Source organism: Lampetra fluviatilis, chromosome 15 (genome assembly GCF_964198595.1).
Source record: "Lampetra fluviatilis chromosome 15, kcLamFluv1.1, whole genome shotgun sequence".
Classification (NCBI taxonomy): domain Eukaryota; kingdom Metazoa; phylum Chordata; class Hyperoartia; order Petromyzontiformes; family Petromyzontidae; genus Lampetra; species Lampetra fluviatilis.
This window is the reverse complement of record NC_136289.1, coordinates 123,148-146,461: the sequence shown is the minus strand read 5'-3', so window position 1 is coordinate 146,461 and position 23,314 is coordinate 123,148. Positions and strand designations below refer to the sequence as shown.

At 43.2% G+C, this 23,314-nt stretch overlaps 1 protein-coding gene across 1 annotated transcript in view; it reads left to right on the top strand.

Moving 5' to 3' along the window:
• Nucleotides 1–23,314, top strand: part of LOC144936044 (complement factor B-like) — a 75,663-nt gene that overhangs the window by 29,077 nt on the left and 23,272 nt on the right. Inside the window, exons 9-12 of the mRNA XM_078862854.1 lie at nucleotides 6,520–6,585; nucleotides 9,771–9,905; nucleotides 13,287–13,414; nucleotides 14,790–14,904. Coding sequence (XP_078718980.1) covers nucleotides 6,520–6,585; nucleotides 9,771–9,905; nucleotides 13,287–13,414; nucleotides 14,790–14,904 — 444 coding nt within the window. The remainder of the gene's footprint in view (nucleotides 1–6,519; nucleotides 6,586–9,770; nucleotides 9,906–13,286; nucleotides 13,415–14,789; nucleotides 14,905–23,314) is intronic.

Sequence of the window (23,314 nt, the reverse complement as noted above, 5' to 3'; positions counted from 1 at the left end):
CCCCCCCTGATCTGAACCCGAATGGTGAGATGTTATTTAATTTCTGCGCTAGTCACAGAATATCAATAACAAACACTATGTTCGAACATAAGGATGCTCGTAAGTGTACTTTGGTACCAGAGCACCGAGGGCCAAGGGTCAATGATTGACTTTATAGTTGTATCATCGGACCTAAGGCCGTATGTTCTGGACACTTGGGTGAAGAGAGGGCCAGAGCGGTCATCTGATCACCACCTGGTGATAAGTTGAGGCACTGACCAGATAAACGTGAAAACATCTGGCGGAAGACCTAGTGCAGAAAAAATTCAACTTCCACCTCCGGGAAAACTTCTCCTGCACTTTAGGGAAGATTATGGACATTGAGTCCGAGTGGATGATATTTAGGACCTCGATTGTGCATGCAGCTGCGTAAATATGTGGCCTGAAGGCAGTTGGTGCCTCTCATGGCAGCAAACCTAGGACCCACTGGTGGACACCGGTGGTGAGGGAAGCTGTCAAGGGGAAGAAGGAGGCTTTCCAAGTTATGCTGGGAAAAAAGTCTCCCGACTCAATTGAAAAGTACTGGCTTGTCAAGAGGGCAGCAGCTGCAGCAGTTGCGGAAGCGACAGCCCGGGCATAGGAGGAGTTTGGAGAGGCCATAAAGGGGGATTACGGGCAGCCTCAAATATGTTCTGGCAAACTATCCAATGCCTGAGGAGGGATTGACGGGACGTGGCCTAGGCTGTTTTCAGTAAGGGTAGCATAGCATTGGTGGAAATGCCTTCCTTTCAGGAGGCAGCCCTGGTAACAGCTGGGGGAGTCAGATCCATCACGATTGCTGAAGTTGCTGCGGTGGTCGAGGCCCTTCATAGCGGCAACGCTGCTTGGGTGGACGAGATTTGCCCAGAGTTCAAAGCGCTGGACAGTGTAGGAGTGTCGTAGTTAACACACCTCTTCAATTGTCAATGGAAGGTGGGTACAGTACATCTGGACTGGCAAATTGAGGTCGTGGTTCCCATTTTAAAAAAGGGGACCAGAGGGTGTGCTCCAACTACAGACAAATCACACACCTCATCGTCCCAGGTAAAGCCTATTCCAGTGCTGGAGAAGAGACTTTGCCTGGTGGTTGAGCCTCAGATTCAGGAGGAACAATGCGGTTTTCGTCATGGTCGTGGAACAATGGACCAGCTCTTTTCCCTCTCACAGATATGTGAGGGGTCATGGGAGTGTGCTTCTCCAGTCTACCTCTGCATTGTAGATTTCGAGAAAGCATATGATCATGTTCCCAGCATTGTCTTGTGGGAGGTACTGCAGCAGTATGATGTACCGGTGACGCTTTTGTGAGCTATCCGGTCCCTCTAAAGCTGTGTCCGTATTCTTGCTCTCCACTTTTGTTTGTGATTTTCATGGACAGGATATCAAGGCGCAGCCGAGGAATAGAGAGTATCCAGTACAGGGGCATGAAGGTGGCGTCGCTGCTTTTGCAGATGACGTCCTCTTTGCCTTGTCAGTCTGTGATGTCCAGCGTGCACTTGAATGGTTTGATGCCGAGTGTGAAGCGGCTGGGATGAGGATCAGCACCTCCAAATGTAAGGTCTTGGTTCATTCCCGTGAGATGGTAGATTGTTTTGTCCAGGTGAGGAGGGAAGAGCTGCCTTTAGTGGAGGAGTTTAAGTACCTCGGGGTCTCTTTTGCGAGTGATGGTAAGTGGGAACGGGAGATCGACTGGCGGATCAGTGCAGTGTCATCAATGTTGCGGGAACTGTTCTGTTCCATGGTAGTGAAGCAGGAGCTGAGTTCTCGAACAAAACTCTCGGTTTACAGGTCGGTCTACATTTCCACCCTCATCTATAGTCATGAGCTTTGGGAACTGACCGAAAGGATGAGATGACGGGTACAAGGGGCCGAAATTAGGTTTTTCCACAGAGCTGCTGGGCTCACCATCCGTGATCGGGTGAGGAGCTCGGTAAACTGGAAAGCCTCAAAGTCAAGCTGCTGCTGCTCTAGATTGAGAGAAGCCAGTTGACGTGGTTTGGGCACCTGGTAAGGATGCCCCCTGTTGTATCTGTCGGATTATGACATTTTTATAAAAAAAAATAATAAAAATTAATAACATTTGGAAAAATGCGTAATTCGCAGAAATTATGCTAATGTTTGTAATTATATGCATAAATTACGATAATCACGGGGATACTCGTATTAATTTATGCGAATGATTGCAATTATGTTAATGTCCGCAGTTATGATAATTAGGCTTAGCCTATCAATCAGGATAAAACGATTATCTTTGATTAAACATTTATTGATTATCTTAGTGTGTTTATGTTATGTTAGGTCTCCAAATTCATATCTCAACGCAGGATACAGTTCTTATAAATAAGAGTTTTGCATGGACTTGGAAAGAAACACTCAACCACTTTGTGTTAAGAAATTTAAATTCTAAACAAACATATGACACTCTAATATGCAAATGCGAAAGCATACGTCAATAGAATCATCGGCAAGATTATGCAATTAACGAAAATAAATGACTAAAACACTTCTTGTTCATGTAACTCGATGGGCAGCAACTGCTTTTCACGATCAGTTGATATTGAACGCACCACCTTGAAATGGCAACCCTTTTCGAAACACAAAGATAATTTTTTGAAATAGTTTTATTCGTGTGCGTGTTGTGTGTGCGTTGTATTGTTCCCTTGATAATTATTGTTTTAAGCAGAGGCAGGGCGCTGTGTCGGAGCTTGTGGGGTGGGGGAGGGGTATACAACCAGCTCTTCAGAGGTTCCCTCTCGCTTGGGCGTGGCCGCAGCGAACCCGTCGCCGGCTTTCTCTCTCCGCAGCTAGATTGAGCGGCGTTGGCACGATGTCCTCGAAGAGGCTCGGTTGCTTGGCGCTTGATGGCGCCCGGGTGGTGCTTGGCGGCGCTTGGTGGCACTTCGGCGCTGGCACTCGTACTCTGTAGCTCTGACGGCACGGCGGTACTCGTTCACTTGTGCGCTGGCAGGCTGGCACCTGTGCTCGGGCACTCTCTCTCTCCACTGCTAGATGAGTGGTGTCGGCACGACACTCGCCGTCGTGGTGCGCGATGATTCCGTCGTTGGATAGCACGCAGCTCCTCCACTGCGGGATGACGAGTCGGTTCTCAGCGGGTGCTCGCTTGATCGATACTTGGCGATTTCCGCCCTTTTCTCCAGGTTGATTGCTTGTTGTCGCTCTGACGATGAACGATGCTCTCGTTCGTTGCTGGGTTGACGTTGGGTGTCTTTGTTGGCTCGAGAATGATAACTGGAATCTCCGTCAGTTTCACTCGCACCTCGGCGGCTCGGTGTAGCGATTATTCTTAGGTGGTACAGACCTCGGCTTGGCTTAGCACGTCGCTACTCAGCGAGCATCGCCATTCTGGGTGATGAGAGAGCTCCTCCGTTGGAGGTGATGAGCTGAGCTTCGATGAGCTCCGACGATCTCCGATGGTCTCCGATCGTCTCCGATGGTCGTGTCTGATATATATCTGGAAAAACCACTCAGCTTCTGCGATGTCTTCAAAGGACCGGACATCCTTTGTGGTTTCGGCTGCGTCCGTGTGTGTGCGATTTATTAGAGGAATAAAGTTCTTCAAGCGAAGCAGCTGTCCGTAATAATTAACCTGGAAAGAGGGGGGGGGGTCTTTCTCACGAAACGGCGTCACAGATGAGTCATCAGACTAAAACCAGACTGACGATTCGTGTTCGCACCGAGAATTACATAATCATAATCAACGTTTTTGGGTTTAGATTATGAATAATATTGGTCGCGAAAGCCTACGCGTTAAACAAGTTATATAATCCCTTCCCTCGCTCTGGGTGTTATCCTGTCTCACACAGCTTTAAGTTGTTCGTTTTTTGTTTGTAAGTTAACATGAGACTCACTTTACTGCTTATAGTATTATTGTAATTTGATTGTAAGTGATTCAAGGTATGTTGTAGCCGTGTTCACAATATTTCCATCGTGGTGTGATTTCTTTATGGGGAGATGTTATTTGCTTGTGTGTGCAAATTTTGCTATCCGTGCTGCGGGAAGACAAAGGCGGTCGGGGCTCCCTCCACAGAGCACACTGTAATCCTGCACCCCGGCTTGTGCGTATGTCTTTAATTAGAGTGAGGATGAGGATAGATAATGTTTGCTTAATCTTCGTGGCTAAGTTGGTAACTTTGTTTAACTAATATGGCTCAAAACCCGTCTGTTTGCTTTCCATGTTGCCAATTTTTGAACTTTTAACCGTTACAAAAAAAATAATTATATATGTCTCGTGGCGCCTACTGCCTGTATTGTGGGGGCCTTTTGAAGTAGAGGTGACTGTTTTAACCCCATTTGCGATTTCCACCCCTCTCTCTCTGTGTATACGGGGAGGGTTTATGACCATTAATGGTTCATCTTCTGCCCTCTGGCCTTTTGTTGCTAGCGTGTCTGAGCAGCTGCTCGCAGAGGTGGGGAAATGGGTGTTTGCGCTTCCGAGTGACTATGTGAACCAAAAACAAATATTGGCCGAATTATTCTTAATATTAATTTTTGGAAAAAGGGGCATATACACAACACTCCCAATAGACTCCACTTGGAAATTACCAGGCACGTACCACTGGGTGAAGACCCCGGGGCTGGCCCAGGACACGCTGGCGGAACTATCTCGCTCGGCTGGCCTGGGAACACCTGGAAATTCCCCAGGGAGAGCTCGAGTCTGTCGCCAGGGAAAGGGAGGTCTGAACCGCCCTGCTCAACTTGCTGCCACTGTGACCCTCACCAGGACAAGCAGATTAAGAAACGAACACCATTACAGTATAATAAGTAATGAGTATTCTATTCAGTTAATTTGTGTGTGACAGTTTTTTTGTTGGACATCGAACATAAATTTAAATAAAGAAGCAGAATCACTTTTAATTTCAACTCAACAGATCTCGTTCCACACAGGAGATGTGTGGCCTGAGATCTGATTTATTTTCCTCGCACTGATAGTGAAATTTGTGAAAATGAGTGAACACGACCTCTCCCCGTCCGATCAATAATAAATAGTGTAACTTTTTTTAAATTTACATAAATTCAGAATCCAGTAAGTTATTGTACCTGAGCGCAAATCCATTTTGGTAAAAGGAACTTTTGATTGAAACATTTCGTTTACTTTCTTTCTGATAGAAAGGTAACTCAAACAGCTCTTATAATGCTACGATAAAGGTGATTTACAATTGTAATTCTTTTCCAGGTTTGCAATAAATTACTCTCAGAAAGAGTACATTACATTCGGCACATCACATACGTAATTTAGATTCCATTCAGATGAATGCAGAATAGTCTGCAGATGAAATAAGACGTCGATTAAACACAGAGATGGCACAATCGACATAGTCAAGAAACACTGGATTGCTTACGACGTGAATATACCCGTCATATGATGGCCAATTACACGAGTTAATGCTGTTCACGTGGAGCAGATGTGTGGACTGAGATCTGTGAGATGTATGACTGAGGGAAGCAGAGAGAGGCTCAGCAGAGATGTATTGAGAGAGGAGCAAACATGGCACGATAGGGGTATGGAGTGAAAAATAAGCTTTGAAGAGATAAGTATAGAGCATTGGATAGGTGGTGAGAGGGAAATAGAAGAGAAGGAACACATTCCTGCGGAGGGAGCTGGTAGGAACGTTGGGTTGCTCGGTCAATGGCCAGGATCAATGGCGGCGTGGTGTATTCCGCAAATATGGCCGACTGTGAGGGCGGGCACAAGCCGGCGTGAGTAGGTTAAACGTTGAGTTTTATAAGGGCACTACGAGATGACCAGCCCCTCCCCACCCAACCCCTCCCACCCCCACCCAGCCCCTCCCCACCCAGCCCCTCCCCACCCAGCTCCTCCCCACCCTCCCCTCTCCACCCAGCCCCACCCTACCATTTTTGGATGCACGACGGACAGACGGACACAATAATCCCCTATGGGCTGGTGTAACCAGGAGGTTCCTACCAGTATAAACTGGCAGCATGAATGACATGCTGCCTATGGCAGGCTCATGCTACAACATTTTGGAAAGTTTCGACAACTGACATCTCCGATGTTTATTATCCATTCTATCTCTTAGGCATCTATATTTACATACAAAGGATAAGTGCCAATTACCCAAAACGTCGTCTATTATATAAGGCCACAGTGTTATTGACTGTGTGAAGATTTTTGTTTGTTAATTATGAGGTTGTGTGACATTGGGGGCTGATGCCAAGCGAGAGAAGCGAGCTGGTAATATTAAAGTCACAGTTTCGAATCTGGCTATACCAACATTTCCAATTGTGCCATTGTCCGTTGTGTTGTTTGTTTTTGTTTTCCATGGAATTTACAGAAGTTTACTTCAAATGCGTTTTACTCCCTGCTATCCAGAAAGCAAAAAAATATTTAGCCTATAACATGAAGATGTATATACATATAAAATGCTCAATACATTAGTGTGTAATAATTGTCAGTTATGCAATAATAGTCACCCAATGTATGTAGTTTTGATGCTTTAAAAAATGTCACGTTGTACTTTTAAGGCCGCTCCAATATGGGACCACCTCCCAAGATTGTTATGAATGAGAAGTTTGCGGACATTCCCATGGGTAAGAGATTGTAGATGACATGAACCACATCTCTGGCAAGCAGGTAGAGTATCGGTAACAATAATGAGTCTTGATCATTGTGCGCTGGCATAATGACCCAACAATGGGGAAACAAATGCCATCTCATAATCAACGTTTTTGGGTTTAGATCGCGTTATTTATAAATGTGTCGTAACCCTCCACCACCCGACACGGCCAATCAGTAAAAATGTGTCACGTTGACAAAAGACAAATAGTTCACTGCTTTAGCCCACCGGTGTTTTGAAGCCACAACATTTACAATTTGAGTACGACGTTTCGCTGGTAATTGCATCCAGCATCATCGGGCAATTCGCCAGAATGGTGAGGCTCTCCTGTGTCTCCCGTTCTTATATAGAGCAGCATCAGGGTGACGTCATCATTAACTCATTAACTCATCAGGTGCAAAGATTCAAGGTGGGAGTGATTGTAATTATATACTAGATTAGTAATCAGGCTATTGTTGCGATGCGAGTTGTAGATTAGTAATCATTTGGAATGTGTTTTATTGTGATTATGCTACATTAGTAATCCGTTAGTGGTTGTTTCCCTTATAATTCCTTATATATAATTCCTTATATATAATATAATATATAATTCCTTATAAGGGAAACAACCACTAACGGATTACTAATGTAGCATAATCACAATAAAACACATTCCAAATGATTACTAATCTACAACTCGCATCGTAACAATAGCCTGATTACTAATCTAGTATATAATTACAATCACTCCCACCTTGAATCTTTGCACCTGATGAGTTAATGAGTTAATGATGACGTCACCCTGATGCTGCTCTATATAAGAACGGGAGACACAGGAGAGCCTCACCATTCTGGCGAATTGCCCGATGATGCTGGATGCAATTACCAGCGAAACGTCGTACTCAAATTGTAAATGTTGTGGCTTCAACACACCGGTGGGCTAAAGCAGTGAACTATTTGTCTTTTGTCAACGTGACACATTTTTACTGATTGGCCGTGTCGGGTGGTGGGGGGTTACGACACATTTATAAATAACGCGATCTAAACCCAAAAACGTTGATTATGAATAACATTGGTCGCGAAAGCCTACGTGTCAAATGCCATCTATACATTTTATTTTAATGCTTTCACTAATTTAATATGATTGAAACTATAAAATAACAAATGTAACAAAATAATGTTATATTAACCAAATTAAATATCGAGCGCCAAAAGGCGTCCTCTGGTCGAGCACCAATTGGGTCGAGGCTCAAAAGAAAGCAGTCCCTTGGTGTGGACCAATCAGTTTCAAGGACAATGCATATATTATCATAGTGTGTTTTTGTTTGCATTTGACTGCAAGTATTGTGGTTAATGCAGACGTGAATCCTTGTAATAAGGTTTCAGTTTTGCTGCCAGAAAAAAGGGGAAAACCCCTATTATTATATTTTGGTACTGGTGTAGAGGTGTTACGGAGGGCAAACAAACACACTGGGCGTGGTTATGCCCGTACGCCGAGAGGTGCTTACATCCAGGTCCGCACCGTTTAGCCTGGGGGGCTAACACGGCGCTGGGATCCCCCACCCCTCAGTGGGGGAGTTGCTATATAAGGCGGGGAGCCGGAGGGCTCGGGGTTCAGTGTTCAGCCTTAACCAGAGAAGCAAGAAGACCTGCTAGATAGGCCCTGGGACTCCCCTGGATCGCTGTCCTTCTCAGGACCGACCAGGGCAAGCCAGTGGCGTGGCCCCAAGAGCCCAGAGCCGATGCTCTTGTAAGAGCCGGTCTGGGGACTCAGGGTGCCGTAATCCCAGCTTAACCAGAGCTGGGTTAGCTAGCCTCCCCTAGCCCTGTAGTGGAGGACCTAGGAGTAAGGCTAGCTGTGACATAGAGTGTTGATCTCCCTGTTAGACGGGTGAAGGGGCCGATACCCCTTCGAGTGTTGTACATCTCGGCCTGTTATGTACTTGTGCTTAATAAATAAGTGTGCCTCCAACTACGTCGTCCAAGTCTCCTGGAACCTACTACACTGGCAAAGGTCTACTGATGTGGAGAAGTGTTGAATATGCCATTTATATGTGTTCATATAATCCAAACTGTTATACACATTCCTTTTAAAACAGTATTTTTACGACTTGTATCACAAACAAAATCTATTTCACAAATCTTCTCTATGCACTAAATTCAATTTGAGAAATTGTATCAATTAAATGTTATTGTGCGACCTCTGTGTGCCGCTTTAATTCCCGGTACCATAAATGGCTAACATTAGCATGGTTGGTTACGTATGGTGCAGAAGAATCTCAACATACATCCATACTAAGTTTATTATAACTATCTATGGTAGCCATCTTCTCGTAGTAGCTCACATCACTCTAATATCTTCTCTAATTTATATATCACAAGGGCAACTATGTATTTTCTTTCTAACTATTTGCACTTATATCAGCTATTATCTCACTACCAGCCTTTTGCTCATCCAAGGAAAGGTGTATTTCAGTAAATCTGAAACTTGCAAGCGAAAAGCAGACCGCGACGTGATATTCATTGCATCAATTCGTGTGCAATTTGTAAGGCCACGGTGACACAGACCTATTTCATTTAAAGGTTATAATCCCTTGTTCATCATGTCCTTTTTACTTCTGTCTCAATAGCGTTACGGAGATTGCGTGACGTGAGGGTTCTGCCTTTGTAGTGAGGGTTGCACGTTGATGCTGAGGAGGGGGGAGGAGGCGCCTCGCCCCCCCCATGTGGAGTGATGTCACCCGATAATTAATATTAATGGCGGGGGATGTCCATTTGGAAGACGTCACCTCTTTATGATTATTAATGTGGGGGGGCTGTTCGACATGGGAGTGACGTTACCTGCTCATTATTTTTAATGAGGGGGGGGTGCTACATGTGGAGTGACGTCACCCGCTCATGATTATTAATGAGGGGAGGGGGGTCCATGTGGAGGACATCACCTATTCATGAGTATTAATGAGGGGGGCTGGCCGACTTGGAGTGACGTCATGCGCGGGGACACACAGACATTCTTGGCTCATTATAGTCGTAAATATTTCTGTCACGAACATAATTATACAAAATTAAAACTATCGAAATGTAAAGCAGTTTGTATTCTTGTTATGGTACATGTAATGTACACATGCTACGAATTACAGATGTCTGGTGTCATTCTTTACTAACATTGTCATCTTCTAGATATTTACACGTTTGGAATTGGAAATGTCTACAAGGAAGAGCTCGTGTCAATTGCTTCCCAGAAGAAGGGTGAACGGCATTCATTTATGTTGCTGAATTACAGAGAGCTTCAGAAAATTGGGATTGTTAATACAGGTTTGTTACTATTGACACCATCAGAATTCATCATTTGGCATGTTTACTTTTATAAAGTGCTCATACATTAATACATACTGCACATATACATGTGTAGTGAGCGACTTCCGAGACACGTCGTGTAGATGGCTTCTTATTTATTCTCACACTTTAAGCACAACACTGGGCGATACATCTACGTAACGTTCTACGTAGCTACACATAGCCGACCCTTCTACAGAACCCGATCGTCGGCGTCCAACTACACAGCTGTCTGACTAGCGCAGTGACGGCAACGATGAGGGCCTTGCAGAAGATCGGCCACGTGGCCGGACGATGAAGAGAGATGATGGCGAGCGGCGACGGTCCCCCTTATATACGCCCCAGCGTGGCCAAGCCCCACCTCCGGCCATGCCCCCTTCCAGAACCTTCAAGCAGGCTCCCGGAGCTTCCCAACTAACCCCGCCTCTCACCTTTACCCCAGATATGCCCACCTCATAACTAGGCATTACGTAATATACCCATAACCGCGATTACCTCTTCAGGCCGACAGGTGGCACCCTGTCATTACATCACCCCCCCCATGTTTAAAAGATAGCCGTCCCAGCTAATAATAATAACAAAACACACGCAAGGCAGAAAAAAAATTCCACCATGAACTGGAATAACAAACCCAACAAAATACTTTTTTAATAAGACAGAACGATTCGCAATGAAAAGGTAGGGACTCAATCAGCAGCATAGGAAGGTAAGAGAGACAAAAAGAGGACCGCGTGGCTAGAGGCTTCTTCTCCCCGACGTGGATCTTCGAACACCAACACTTGAAGAACCCCGAGCTCCTCACGGAGCTCTCGTTATATGCTCCCGTGCTGAGGCTGGATCCGCCCTTAGCCCCGCCCACCTTCCAGGCTCCTCGAGCCCCTTCTCGGATGTTCCCGAGAGCTCTCCGGGACCACGTGACCGCCCCTCGGCCCCCGTCCACAAGTGGCCCCCCTCCAGAATCGTCCGGTCAAGTGACAACAGGTCAGCCAGAGTATCATGCCCCAGAGTAACCCTGGCTGGCTGACGCTCGCTCTCGCTCCCTCACTGGGAGCCGGCACCGCACACTGCTCACGGTGCCTTCGCGCTAACCCGTGCTCACCAAACTACCGCTAGTGTTAGTACTGCAGCCCGCAACCCGGGCTGCTCGCAATAACATTACCGGCCGTGACTTCACAAATCCCGGCACCACACAGTGACAAGTATAGTCACTACACCTGTATATAGCTAGTTCAATTTTAATGTGCAATTTTATTGAGGGACTGTGTGTTGTCTTGCTGTGGTCTGGGACTGTTTTGTTGTTTTACTGCCTTGCTCAAGCTTGCATTTATTGATGGGAAATCGGCAGGAATTGATGTACTTTTGTAATTTGTACTATATATTTTTTTAAATTAGCGACTTGCTTAACTTTCCTATACTTTGCATTCCTCTAGGTTTTGTATTGTAACTTTCTAACCCACCCCTACTGGATATCTGTGAAAACAATCTTCATAGCTCATCTTATTATTCCAGTATAAATAAAGATTCCGATTACTGGGTGCCATTCTATTAGGGCTGGTGTGGCTGCCTGATCAAGGACAATGGCCTTCCAGCAAGATGGGAATCGCTCTTTGGTTCTTTCGGTTAAGTCACGTCTAAAAATAAAATAATAAATTAAAATAATAGCGACGTTTCGATTGCAACACAAGCAATCATCATCAGGCATAAAAGAAATAGCAATAAAAATCTAACTAGAAAACTATAGACAGACATACAAGCAGACAGACATCACAAGGACACACAGAGAGAGGACACATATCGGCACAGAGAGAGGGGTCGTTTCTGTGACGGTCCCTTAAATATAGAGAGGGGGGGCGGGGACGGAGAGAGGGAGGGGGCAGAGAAAATTAGCATATCAATGAGTGGACGGCAACGTGTTGCTGCTGCGCAAGTAAGATGACGACGTGGCACGGCACACAAGCTTGAAAATTAGGAGAAAGGCACACTAAAATTAAATAACCTCGCAAAATATCGAAATGTGATGTAATGCAACACAGAGAGTCGGTCAACACACAATTAACGCATAGCCTGGTTGATTACGTATTTCAAAGATTGCTAAGTTAGAATTTAAGTGTGAAAATTCCAAAAGAGAGGACACAGGCAGAGAGAACAAATAGCCAGAGAGAGAAAAAAGATAAGCTTAAAACTTCCCCGTAGAAGTGGTTCAATCTTAATTTTGGAGCTTTCGTGACTGCAGGAATTATTCTTTGGTTCTTTCGGTTAAGTCACGTCTAAAAATAAAATAATAAATTAAAATAATAGCGACGTTTCGATTGCAACACAAGCAATCATCATCAGGCATAAAAGAAATAGCAATAAAAATCTAACTAGAAAACTGTAGACAGACATACAAGACAGACATTATATCACATACAAGCAGACAGACATTACATCACATTTCGATATTTTGCGAGGTTATTTAATTTTAGTGTGCCTTTCTCCTAATTTTCAAGCTTGTGTGCCGTGCCACGTCGTCATCTTACTTGCGCAGCAGCAACACGTTGCCGTCCACTCATTGATATGCTAATTTTCTCTGCCACCTCCCTCTCTCCGTCCCCGCCCCCCTCTCTATATTTAAGGGACCGTCACAGAAACGACCCCTCTCTCTGTGCCGATATGTGTCCTCTCTCTGTGTGTCCTTGTGATGTCTGTCTGCTTGTATGTCTGTCTATAGTTTTCTAGTTAGATTTTTATTGCTATTTCTTTTATGCCTGATGATGATTGCTTGTGTTGCAATCGAAACGTCGCTATTATTTTAATTTATTATTTTATTTTTAGACGTGACTTAACCGAAAGAACCAAAGAATAATTCCTGCAGTCACGAAAGCTCCAAAATTAAGATGGGAATCGCTGTCTGGGGGCCCTGACCACAGGACAGTGTCATTTCCTGTGGTAGTTTCACCAGCACCGAGTCACTGTGCCTCCTAGGGTCCCAAGATGATAATTTCTGCCCTCTAAAGTTTTTTCAGAGGAGGAATATTGCACCAATTTGGAAAAACGTTCTCATGTTCTATGTACCAACCCGCAATGGTTTGCACAGCCTCAGGCTTCTTGTCTTGTTCACCATAATACGATCCACAGCTGGCTGGAAAATATCCAGTGGCGAAATGTGAAGGCACACGTCGTGGTGAGACTCGTGACTCCTAAATACTCTGCACTGATGAAATGCAGAGCTATGCCTTGAAACTTGTTACAATGGTGTAACAAATCAGTGTGTACATTACATTGGCATGAACTCAAATAAGTGCTCATTCCATTTAGACTCAAATGTAACCATGCAGTGTCTTTAAAGTGCAACGTGTTAATATACTTCTTTTTTTACAGATAAAACATTATACTACAAATGTGGTATTGCAACATATCATGAACTCTTCAGGTTATCTCGGATCTTTAATGGAAAAGCCACAAATATTACAGAATGGCCCTGGCATGTCCGAATACAAATAGGAGAGGTAAGTTGACAGTGCAAAGACCTTCATTGAAACGAAGTAAAATAATGGTGAAATATAACAGAATTATTATATGGATATCACCACTTCATATAATGCATTAACTAGATTGGTGATAGATAGTACATTCAAACTGGAGGAAATGTCAGAAAGCAAACAGAACAAGTTGTCTGAAACCACAAAAGATTTATGGAGGAAAAAGAGAGCTAGAAAAAGAGACTGGCTAAATAAATTTGTAGATTGATTAGGAGAGGAATAAAAATACATCTGAAAGTACAACAAAACAAATATTATTGACTGATAAAAAGGCGTTACCCTTTCTCACGAAAAGTGTTAGGAAGTTAAAACACCAACAGACGCCAATAATGTCCGCATTAACCACATACTTGTGGGAAAAAGCAGAAGATACCTCTGGTTGAGCAGTTATAGCTATTAATTAAATGGTATTTGCATTGTCTTTGTACTGCTCACCTTTTGGCGGTCTTTGATGTAGGACTTGTGATACATTGCAATAGAAGAGACTATTTCTGGTGCAAGCCAATCAGTTTCAAGGACAGTGCATATATGATCAAGGCAGATTGGTTTTTTAACCACAAGCATATGGTAAAGTATGCAAACAATGCCTTGTATTATTGTCTATTTGGTGTTTGAACATCCTAACACCTGTATGTATTTATTCTAGAAAAGGTCAACCTTTTTTTCATGCAATATCTTGATACTGGCAAAATGGTCCCACACCTACAACAACGATTGATGATGTCATAGCAAGCAATGAGAGCAGCAACAAAGAGGTTTATTATTAGCAATTGCAAATGGCTGCCATTCGAAAGAAAAATGGAATAACTCAGAGATATAATATTAAACTTAGGGCAGGGATTTGATGCATATCTCTAGCAGAATAATGCACATAGCCCAGGAAATAGACCCTATCTGCCAGGTGGAGCTTCCAGGTATAACGCTTGAAGCCAACTCTGCCCTTCGCCACACAGAAGATGGGCAAGCTTTTAGACCAGATGGTATAAATGTGGATGTCATCAAAGAAGCGAGACTAACTGATGGGACTAATACTTATAATCTGTTACATTCTATGTAAGCATTCAACTCGTCTGAACTAATTCGGTTTCAAAGAGAATGGTGCTATGGGTGTGTGTGTGTGTGTTTTTTTTAAATATCATTTCCACAATTATTCTACAAGTCCAAAAGCTTTCCCTTTTCCATACCACAAATGGTGATGTGTCTCACTTGAGGTGATATCTTGAACATAATTTACTGAAAAAAAATAATACCGAACAAGATGATTAACTTATTTTAATACTATGGTGCTTCTAAACTTGTCACCACTCTCATTTATATTCTTAATATATGTATACTTTTTTAGCATCATTCCTGTGGAGGAACCATCATTTCACCTCATTGGATAATGACAGCAGCACACTGTTTTTCAATGATTCCTCCTGATGGGGATATCTCTCGACGAGTGAGCGTCTTCATAGGTAATGTGAATATTTCATTTTGAATGCACTTATATCTTGACAGTTCATTTTTATAAGCTGCTCAGAGATTCTGTATTATTTAATGTGAGGTGAAGGTGTTGTTTAACATGTAGACTTTCGAGACCAATATTCATAATAAAGGTTTTTGTGTTGGATTGCGTAAATATAAATGTGTCGTTTCCCAACCACAACCGACAGCCAATTAGTAAGGTTTGTCATGTCAAAAAACGTGCCAATTAGCGATTACTTCAACGCATAGTTATTATGGCGAGTAAATCCACAAAATGTACAATTGAGACCGACGTTTCACTGGTGATTACAACCAGCTTTATTAGGCAATTTACCAGAATTGTGAAGATGTCTTCCTGCTTCCAGTCTTAAAAGAGCAAGATGATGCCATCACTGTGATCCTATCAGGTGTGAAGATCGGAGTGGGGTTGACTGTAATCATATAAATTATAATGGATATGTTAATGTGAAATATGCAGTACATATTGCCAGATGGGTTAATCACAGTTGTTGAATATATTATGCATTGAATAGGCATGTAATTGAAAGGTGTATTACTTAATAATACACTTCCAAGCAGCATTAAGCCTATAGCTGTCAAAACGGATAAAAATATTTACTTAAAGCTTTCGTGACTGCAGGAATTCATATTCTTTGGGTCTTTCGGTAAAGTCACGTAGATATGTTATAAGAAAATAACAAAAAACTACGACGTTTCGATCGCAACACAAGCGGTCTTCATCAGGAAAAGATGACTGCTTGTGTTGCGATCGAAACGTAGTTTTTTTTGTTATTTTCTTTGAACCTATCTACGTGAGTTTACCGAAAGACCCAAAGAATACGGATGAAAAATAATGTTTTATTTCTCTCAATTTCAATAGATTATTGGCCAGTAATAATTAGTTTTGCACAACATATCAACGTTATCAAAATACATTGATGATGATTGCTTGTGTTGCAATCGAAAAGTCGTGAGGATTTTATTGATTTATTTTTATTATTTTATTATTTCCCTTCTACGTGACTTTACCGAAAGAACCAAGAATATGAATACATTGAATGTCTTTGTTGGCAAGCATGTTCTGCAACTGCCAAAAGTTGTGTTATGAGTATTTAATATTTAGTTGGTGTTCTTTTAGCCTTATGCTAAAAATTTGTCGCGTCTGACCAACATCATGGGTCACAGGATAAACTAATCCGGTACACACCTTCTGTTGATAGATTCCATCATATTTTTTTAGTACCAGATACCAGTTTTTGTATTTTATGTATCATGCCGAATCTCGGATTTCGATTTTCCAAAACTCTAGCGAGTTAATTAGTTACTCTTGCAATCTACAGTATTTTTTATCGTTTTAATTACATGCTACATTTCAACATTTGTGCTATGTCGACTAAATGTAAGGACAACTTGGTTTCCAAATTCAACCGCCTCTCAAACAAGAAACCGGACCCACACATTGAAAAGCTAGATGTTAACAAAGTCGTAATTAATCGCAGTAACAGTCCTATTTCTGAAGGTTTGAAATCCGTTTTAGCTAAAGGACTAAACTTTGCAGTCACACCTAGACACATACCAGTTAATGATATAATTGCTCGAGTAGATGTAGCTCTCAAGGGCTTGAGTCACATCGCTGCAGACGTAGCAAGATCGGAAATCTCTGTAACCCTCAAAAACGCTAAGATGCCAGCTAGCAACATCAGCAAAGATGAGCGTTTTGAATTAGCTCAATTAAAAAAGAGGGATGACATTGTCATCCTCTCAGCCGACAAAGGCAATGCCACTGTCATCATGGACAAAATAGAATACAACAACAAAATTCAAGAACTACTCAACGATGGCAGCTATACAAAAATAAAAAGAGACCCCACCAACAGCCTCGTCTCCAAAACCAACAACATCATTTCTGCTTCAACCGCATTAATTGATCAGACCAAACAGTTCTCGTTGAAACCTTCTGCAGCCAGGCCACCAAGATTGTACGGCTTGCCAAAGATACATAAAGAAGATACACCTCTTCGTCCCATTGTCTCTACTATCAACTCCCCCACTTACAAACTGGCTCGTTTTTTGTCCGAAATCCTACGGCCTTTCACTGGAAAAACCACCTCTGCAGTACTAAACTCTACTGACCTGGTATCAACAATCAAGGGGATTGCCCTGTCCCCAGACGACCTGCTTGTCAGTTTTGATGTGGTTTCCTTGTTCACCAAGGTGCCTGTGCCTGACACCATCGCAATCATTGAAGACTTGGTTCATCAAGGACTGAATGCTGGGGTACCCCCCCTGGTGAGACACTGCTTAACCAATACATACTTCACCTGGAATGGAACCTTCTACAAGCAAATTGAGGGCACCCCAATGGGCTCCCCCTTATCTCCGGTTGTAGCCAACATCTTCATGGAGAAATTTGAGACGGACGCCATCCAGACTGCCACTCTACGCCCGACCTTATGGAAGAGGTACGTAGACGACACTTGTCATCTGGCCACATGGCCGGCCTGCTCTAGACCAATTTCTCGACCACATCAATTCCATACACCCAGCCATCAGATTCACCATGGAAGTCGAAAATGATGGCAAGCTATCCCTTTTTGGATGTCCTAATCAAAAGGAGACCTGATGGTTCAATGAGCCACTCTGTCTACAGGAAAGCCACCCACACGGATGCTTATCTAAAACCGGATTCCCACCACCATCCATCCCAGAAGAATTCCCTCATCAAGACTCTATATCATAGAGCCCAATGCATCTCCGACCATGAACACATTTCCAGTGAACTCAAACACGTACGCCAAGCTCTTAAGGCTAATGGTTACTCCGACTACACAATCCGCAAAGCCATCACTCCAACCATCAAGAAGGATCCTGTTGAGGAGCCTTTCAAGACCATCACCTTACCCTACATTGCTGGGGTCACAAAAAAGATCTCCAAAATCCTGATTAAACACAAGATCCAGGTCCGATTCAACACAGTACATAAAATCCGTGATCTGGTACCGTCTGTAAAAGATGTGGTTCCAGACATACAGTACCCTGGTGTCTACAAACTAAGTTGCCTCTGTGGTAGCAGTTACATTGGGGAAACCAAACGACATGTCTCGGACCGCATCCGTGAACATAAAGCTGACCTGAAACACGGTAGGACAAACACCTCAGCCGTGGCAGATCACTGTTACAACTCAGTGGGCTCACATGACATTGACTTCTCCAAGACAGAGGTTCTCTGCAAGCCATCTGGCTATCATGAGAGATTCGTTCATGAGGCGATCCACATTTACAAACACAGAGACAATTTTAACCGAGAAGATGGATTCTGGCTTAGCAATCACTGGAAGGACGTAATAAACCATTTTGATACACATTAGGGTGGGTAGAATAATACATAGTGTTATATTAAAAATGTATAAGGTATAGGGTGGTTTATAGCAATACAGTATGTAATTTAATGTTGGTTTTGCCTATGGAAGTATATAGTACGGTATAGACGCGTGTGATGTAAGAGAATAAAGTTTAGATGGAAGCATATTATATAATTTTTTACAACGTAGAATTTTTTTTATGTATTACTTACTGTTAGTAACTCAGCTTATTGTAGAGTATAGTAAGTTTACTGATGATGCTATGTAGTTTATACTTTAGTTTGTTATGCAGTTTATACTGTAGTTTTTTACGTGGTTGTTTAGTAACTACAGCTACATACTATTAACATTCCTTTCCTTTGTTAATGCTCCCCCCCTCCCCCCCCTTTGATGCTGCTAATCCTGCATAATGCACGGGCATAGTATTGATTTGGAACCCCCCCCCCTTCCACCTCCTACGCATTTTCCATATGCTGAATTCCTCTTGATATGCAAATTATTTTGTTTAGGCGCTCTTCTTCCCACCTCCCCCCCTCTAACCCAGCTTAAATATACGCTCCAAGCTTGGGGTGTTTCATTCTTCGCCTGAGGACGGCTGCTTGCGTTGTGGCCGAAACGTCGTGAGAATTGTTTTATTATGTTTTATTTTTATTATTTTATTACTTCCCTTCTACGTGACTTTACCGAAAGAACCAAGAAGATGAATCCCTGCAGTCACGAAAGCTTTAAATCGAAATTTAACCGCCTCTACGGGGAGGGTTTCCACATAACTTTGAGATCCTTCAACAAGCTCCGGGACAAGAAGGCTCAGCTAATCGAGTCTCTCACCTTTCTGAAGAGATGCCGCGACTCTAAGGTAATACCGAACGCATTTACACTAACATCTGCTGCTGTAACTTCTTCTAATGCGAAACGAATTCTGTCTAGAACTAGCTTAGCTCTTATCTCAGAGAAAATCAGACTTACGCGCACCGAACTAGATCAGTTAGACAAGACACTCTACAAATCACACTTATCTTTGAGTGCAACAATGTCCACATCGGATTGGGAACATGTGGAAAAAATGACTGCCTCTTCAGCTGCCGCTATGTCGACTAAATGTAAGGACAACTTGGTTTCCAAATTCAACCGCCTCTCAAACAAGAAACCGGACCCACACATTGAAAAGCTAGATGTTAACAAAGTCGTAATTAATCGCAGTAACAGTCCTATTTCTGAAGGTTTGAAATCCGTTTTAGCTAAAGGACTAAACTTTGCAGTCACACCTAGACACATACCAGTTAATGATATAATTGCTCGAGTAGATGTAGCTCTCAAGGGCTTGAGTCACATCGCTGCAGACGTAGCAAGATCGGAAATCTCTGTAACCCTCAAAAACGCTAAGATGCCAGCTAGCAACATCAGCAAAGATGAGCGTTTTGAATTAGCTCAATTAAAAAAAGAGGGATGACATTGTCATCCTCTCAGCCGACAAAGGCAATGCCACTGTCATCATGGACAAAATAGAATACAACAACAAAATTCAAGAACTACTCAACGATGGCAGCTATACAAAAATAAAAAGAGACCCCACCAACAGCCTCGTCTCCAAAACCAACAACATCATTTCTGCTTCAACCGCATTAATTGATCAGACCAAACAGTTCTCGTTGAAACCTTCTGCAGCCAGGCCACCAAGATTGTACGGCTTGCCAAAGATACATAAAGAAGATACACCTCTTCGTCCCATTGTCTCTACTATCAACTCCCCCACTTACAAACTGGCTCGTTTTTTGTCCGAAATCCTACGGCCTTTCACTGGAAAAACCACCTCTGCAGTACTAAACTCTACTGACCTGGTATCAACAATCAAGGGGATTGCCCTGTCCCCAGACGACCTGCTTGTCAGTTTTGATGTGGTTTCCTTGTTCACCAAGGTGCCTGTGCCTGACACCATCGCAATCATTGAAGACTTGGTTCATCAAGGACTGAATGCTGGGGTACCCCCCCTGGTGAGACACTGCTTAACCAATACATACTTCACCTGGAATGGAACCTTCTACAAGCAAATTGAGGGCACCCCAATGGGCTCCCCCTTATCTCCGGTTGTAGCCAACATCTTCATGGAGAAATTTGAGACGGACGCCATCCAGACTGCCATTCTACGCCCGACCTTATGGAAGAGGTACGTAGACGACACTTTTGTCATCTGGCCACATGGCCGGCCTGCTCTAGACCAATTTCTCGACCACATCAATTCCATACACCCAGCCATCAGATTCACCATGGAAGTCGAAAATGATGGCAAGCTACCCTTTTTGGATGTCCTAATCAAAAGGAGACCTGATGGTTCAATGAGCCACTCTGTCTACAGGAAAGCCACCCACACGGATGCTTATCTAAAACCGGATTCCCACCACCATCCATCCCAGAAGAATTCCCTCATCAAGACTCTATATCATAGAGCCCAATGCATCTCCGACCATGAACACATTTCCAGTGAACTCAAACACGTACGCCAAGCTCTTAAGGCTAATGGTTACTCCGACTACACAATCCGCAAAGCCATCACTCCAACCATCAAGAAGGATCCTGTTGAGGAGCCTTTCAAGACCATCACCTTACCCTACATTGCTGGGGTCACAAAAAAGATCTCCAAAATCCTGATTAAACACAAGATCCAGGTCCGATTCAACACAGTACATAAAATCCGTTATCTGGTACCGTCTGTAAAAGATGTGCTTCCAGACATACAGTACCCTGGTGTCTACAAACTAAGTTGCCTCTGTGGTAGCAGTTACATTGGGGAAACCAAACGACATGTCTCGGACCGCATCCGTGAACATAAAGCTGACCTGAAACACGGTAGGACAAACACCTCAGCCGTGGCAGATCACTGTTACAACTCAGTGGGCTCAAATGACATTGACTTCTCCAAGACAGAGGTTCTCTGCAAGCCATCTGGCTATCATGAGAGATTCGTTCATGAGGCGATCCACATTTACAAACACAGAGACAATTTTAACCGAGAAGATGGATTCTGGCTTAGCAATCACTGGAAGGACGTAATAAACCATTTTGATACACATTAGGGTGGGTAGAATAATACATAGTGTTATATTAAAAATGTATAAGGTATAGGGTGGTTTATAGCAATACAGTATGTAATTTAATGTTGGTTTTGCCTATGGAAGTATATAGTACGGTATAGACGCGTGTGATGTAAGAGAATAAAGTTTAGATGGAAGCATATTATATAATTTTTTACAACGTAGAATTTTTTTTATGTATTACTTACTGTTAGTAACTCAGCTTATTGTAGAGTATAGTAAGTTTACTGATGATGCTATGTAGTTTATACTTTAGTTTGTTATGCAGTTTATACTGTAGTTTTTTACGTGGTTGTTTAGTAACTACAGCTACATACTATTAACATTCCTTTCCTTTGTTAATGCTCCCCCCCTCCCCCCCCCCCTTTGATGCTGCTAATCCTGCATAATGCACGGGCATAGTATTGATTTGGAACCCCCCCCCGCCCACCTCCTACGCATTTTCCATATGCTGAATTCCTCTTGATATGCAAATTATTTTGTTTAGGCGCTCTTCTTCCCACCTCCCCCCCTCTAACCCAGCTTAAATATACGCTCCAAGCTTGGGGTGTTTCATTCTTCGCCTGAGGACGGCTGCTTGCGTTGTGGCCGAAACGTCGTGAGAATTGTTTTATTATGTTTTATTTTTATTATTTTATTACTTCCCTTCTACGTGACTTTACCGAAAGAACCAAGAAGATGAATCCCTGCAGTCACGAAAGCTTTAAATCGAAATCATGCTCTGATCTTTACCCATCTGGACTACCGTAATTTTCTTCTCCTTGGTCTTCCTGCGTACGCTATCACTCCCCTCCAAAAATGCTTACACACAGGTTATTTTCAATCTCCCATTTTATTTTCACACTTTGCCTCTCATCCTTCCATTCCACTGGCTTCCTGTTTACTACACCGCTGTCATTTCAAATAACTGATGCTTGTCTTTAAATATGTCCATTGCCTTGACCTACCTCATTTTGCCTCTCATTTCCTTCCATGTCCCCTCTCATCCTCTTCATTCCCAATCTTCTCTATCTCTCTCTCTGTCCCTCCTCCCCGTGCCCGATCTCGTTTTTTATCCTCGCTCCTTGCACCGCTACACTGGAATAAACTTTCTCTGTATATTAAGCAGTCCCCTCCTTAACCTCCTTTCATTCCTATCTGAAAGCTCACCTCTTCTCCATTGCCCATTTCCTTCCTCTTCCCTCCTCTCACCCTCCCACTCCATCCCGTCTCTCACCTGCTCTTTCTTGACCCTATGTGCCCTCTGTTATGGCCAATCATTCCCCGATCATTGCACGTGCCTGCCATCTAAATCACTCTATTTTTGTTACCACTTTTAATCTAAGTAAACCACCATGAAATAAGGTGCTCTATAAAATAAGATAATATGAACTAAGGTTGAATCATCCAACATTGAATATATTGGTTACCAAGGACCACCTATTCCCATGCTATTACTCTGTAGCTTCTGTTCCCTTGTCCACAGCCCTCACATGCAGAGAAAGGGCCTGCATTCTTGGAGTCTCAGAGTCACTTCATCTGCTGGTACACTCCATGAAGGAATTCGAAGTTGAGTCATCATATCACCTCTGTAGCCATGAGTCTTCCTGTGGACCCACATGCCTCAGAGCCCTCTGTCCAAGGCCACATGATTGAATCGGAGGTTGCCCATGTCAGCCCCGTGTGTTTGGCTGTCACTGGAAACCAAATCACCACTCCACCACTAATGCAATGATTTCACGTTCACAACACTCATTACCACCAGCACCCCCATCATCATCACCACGGCCACTTTCATCACACCTACGATCATATCTACTTAACCATCACTGATTACAACCACCACCGTCACCTTAGAAACCACTGCTACAAGAACACCTATCATTAGCAGCACCATCAAACACCTCCACGAGCAGCACCGCTTATAATAGGTGTTGAAGGAGTTTGTGGCCTGATGTCGAATTCTGATA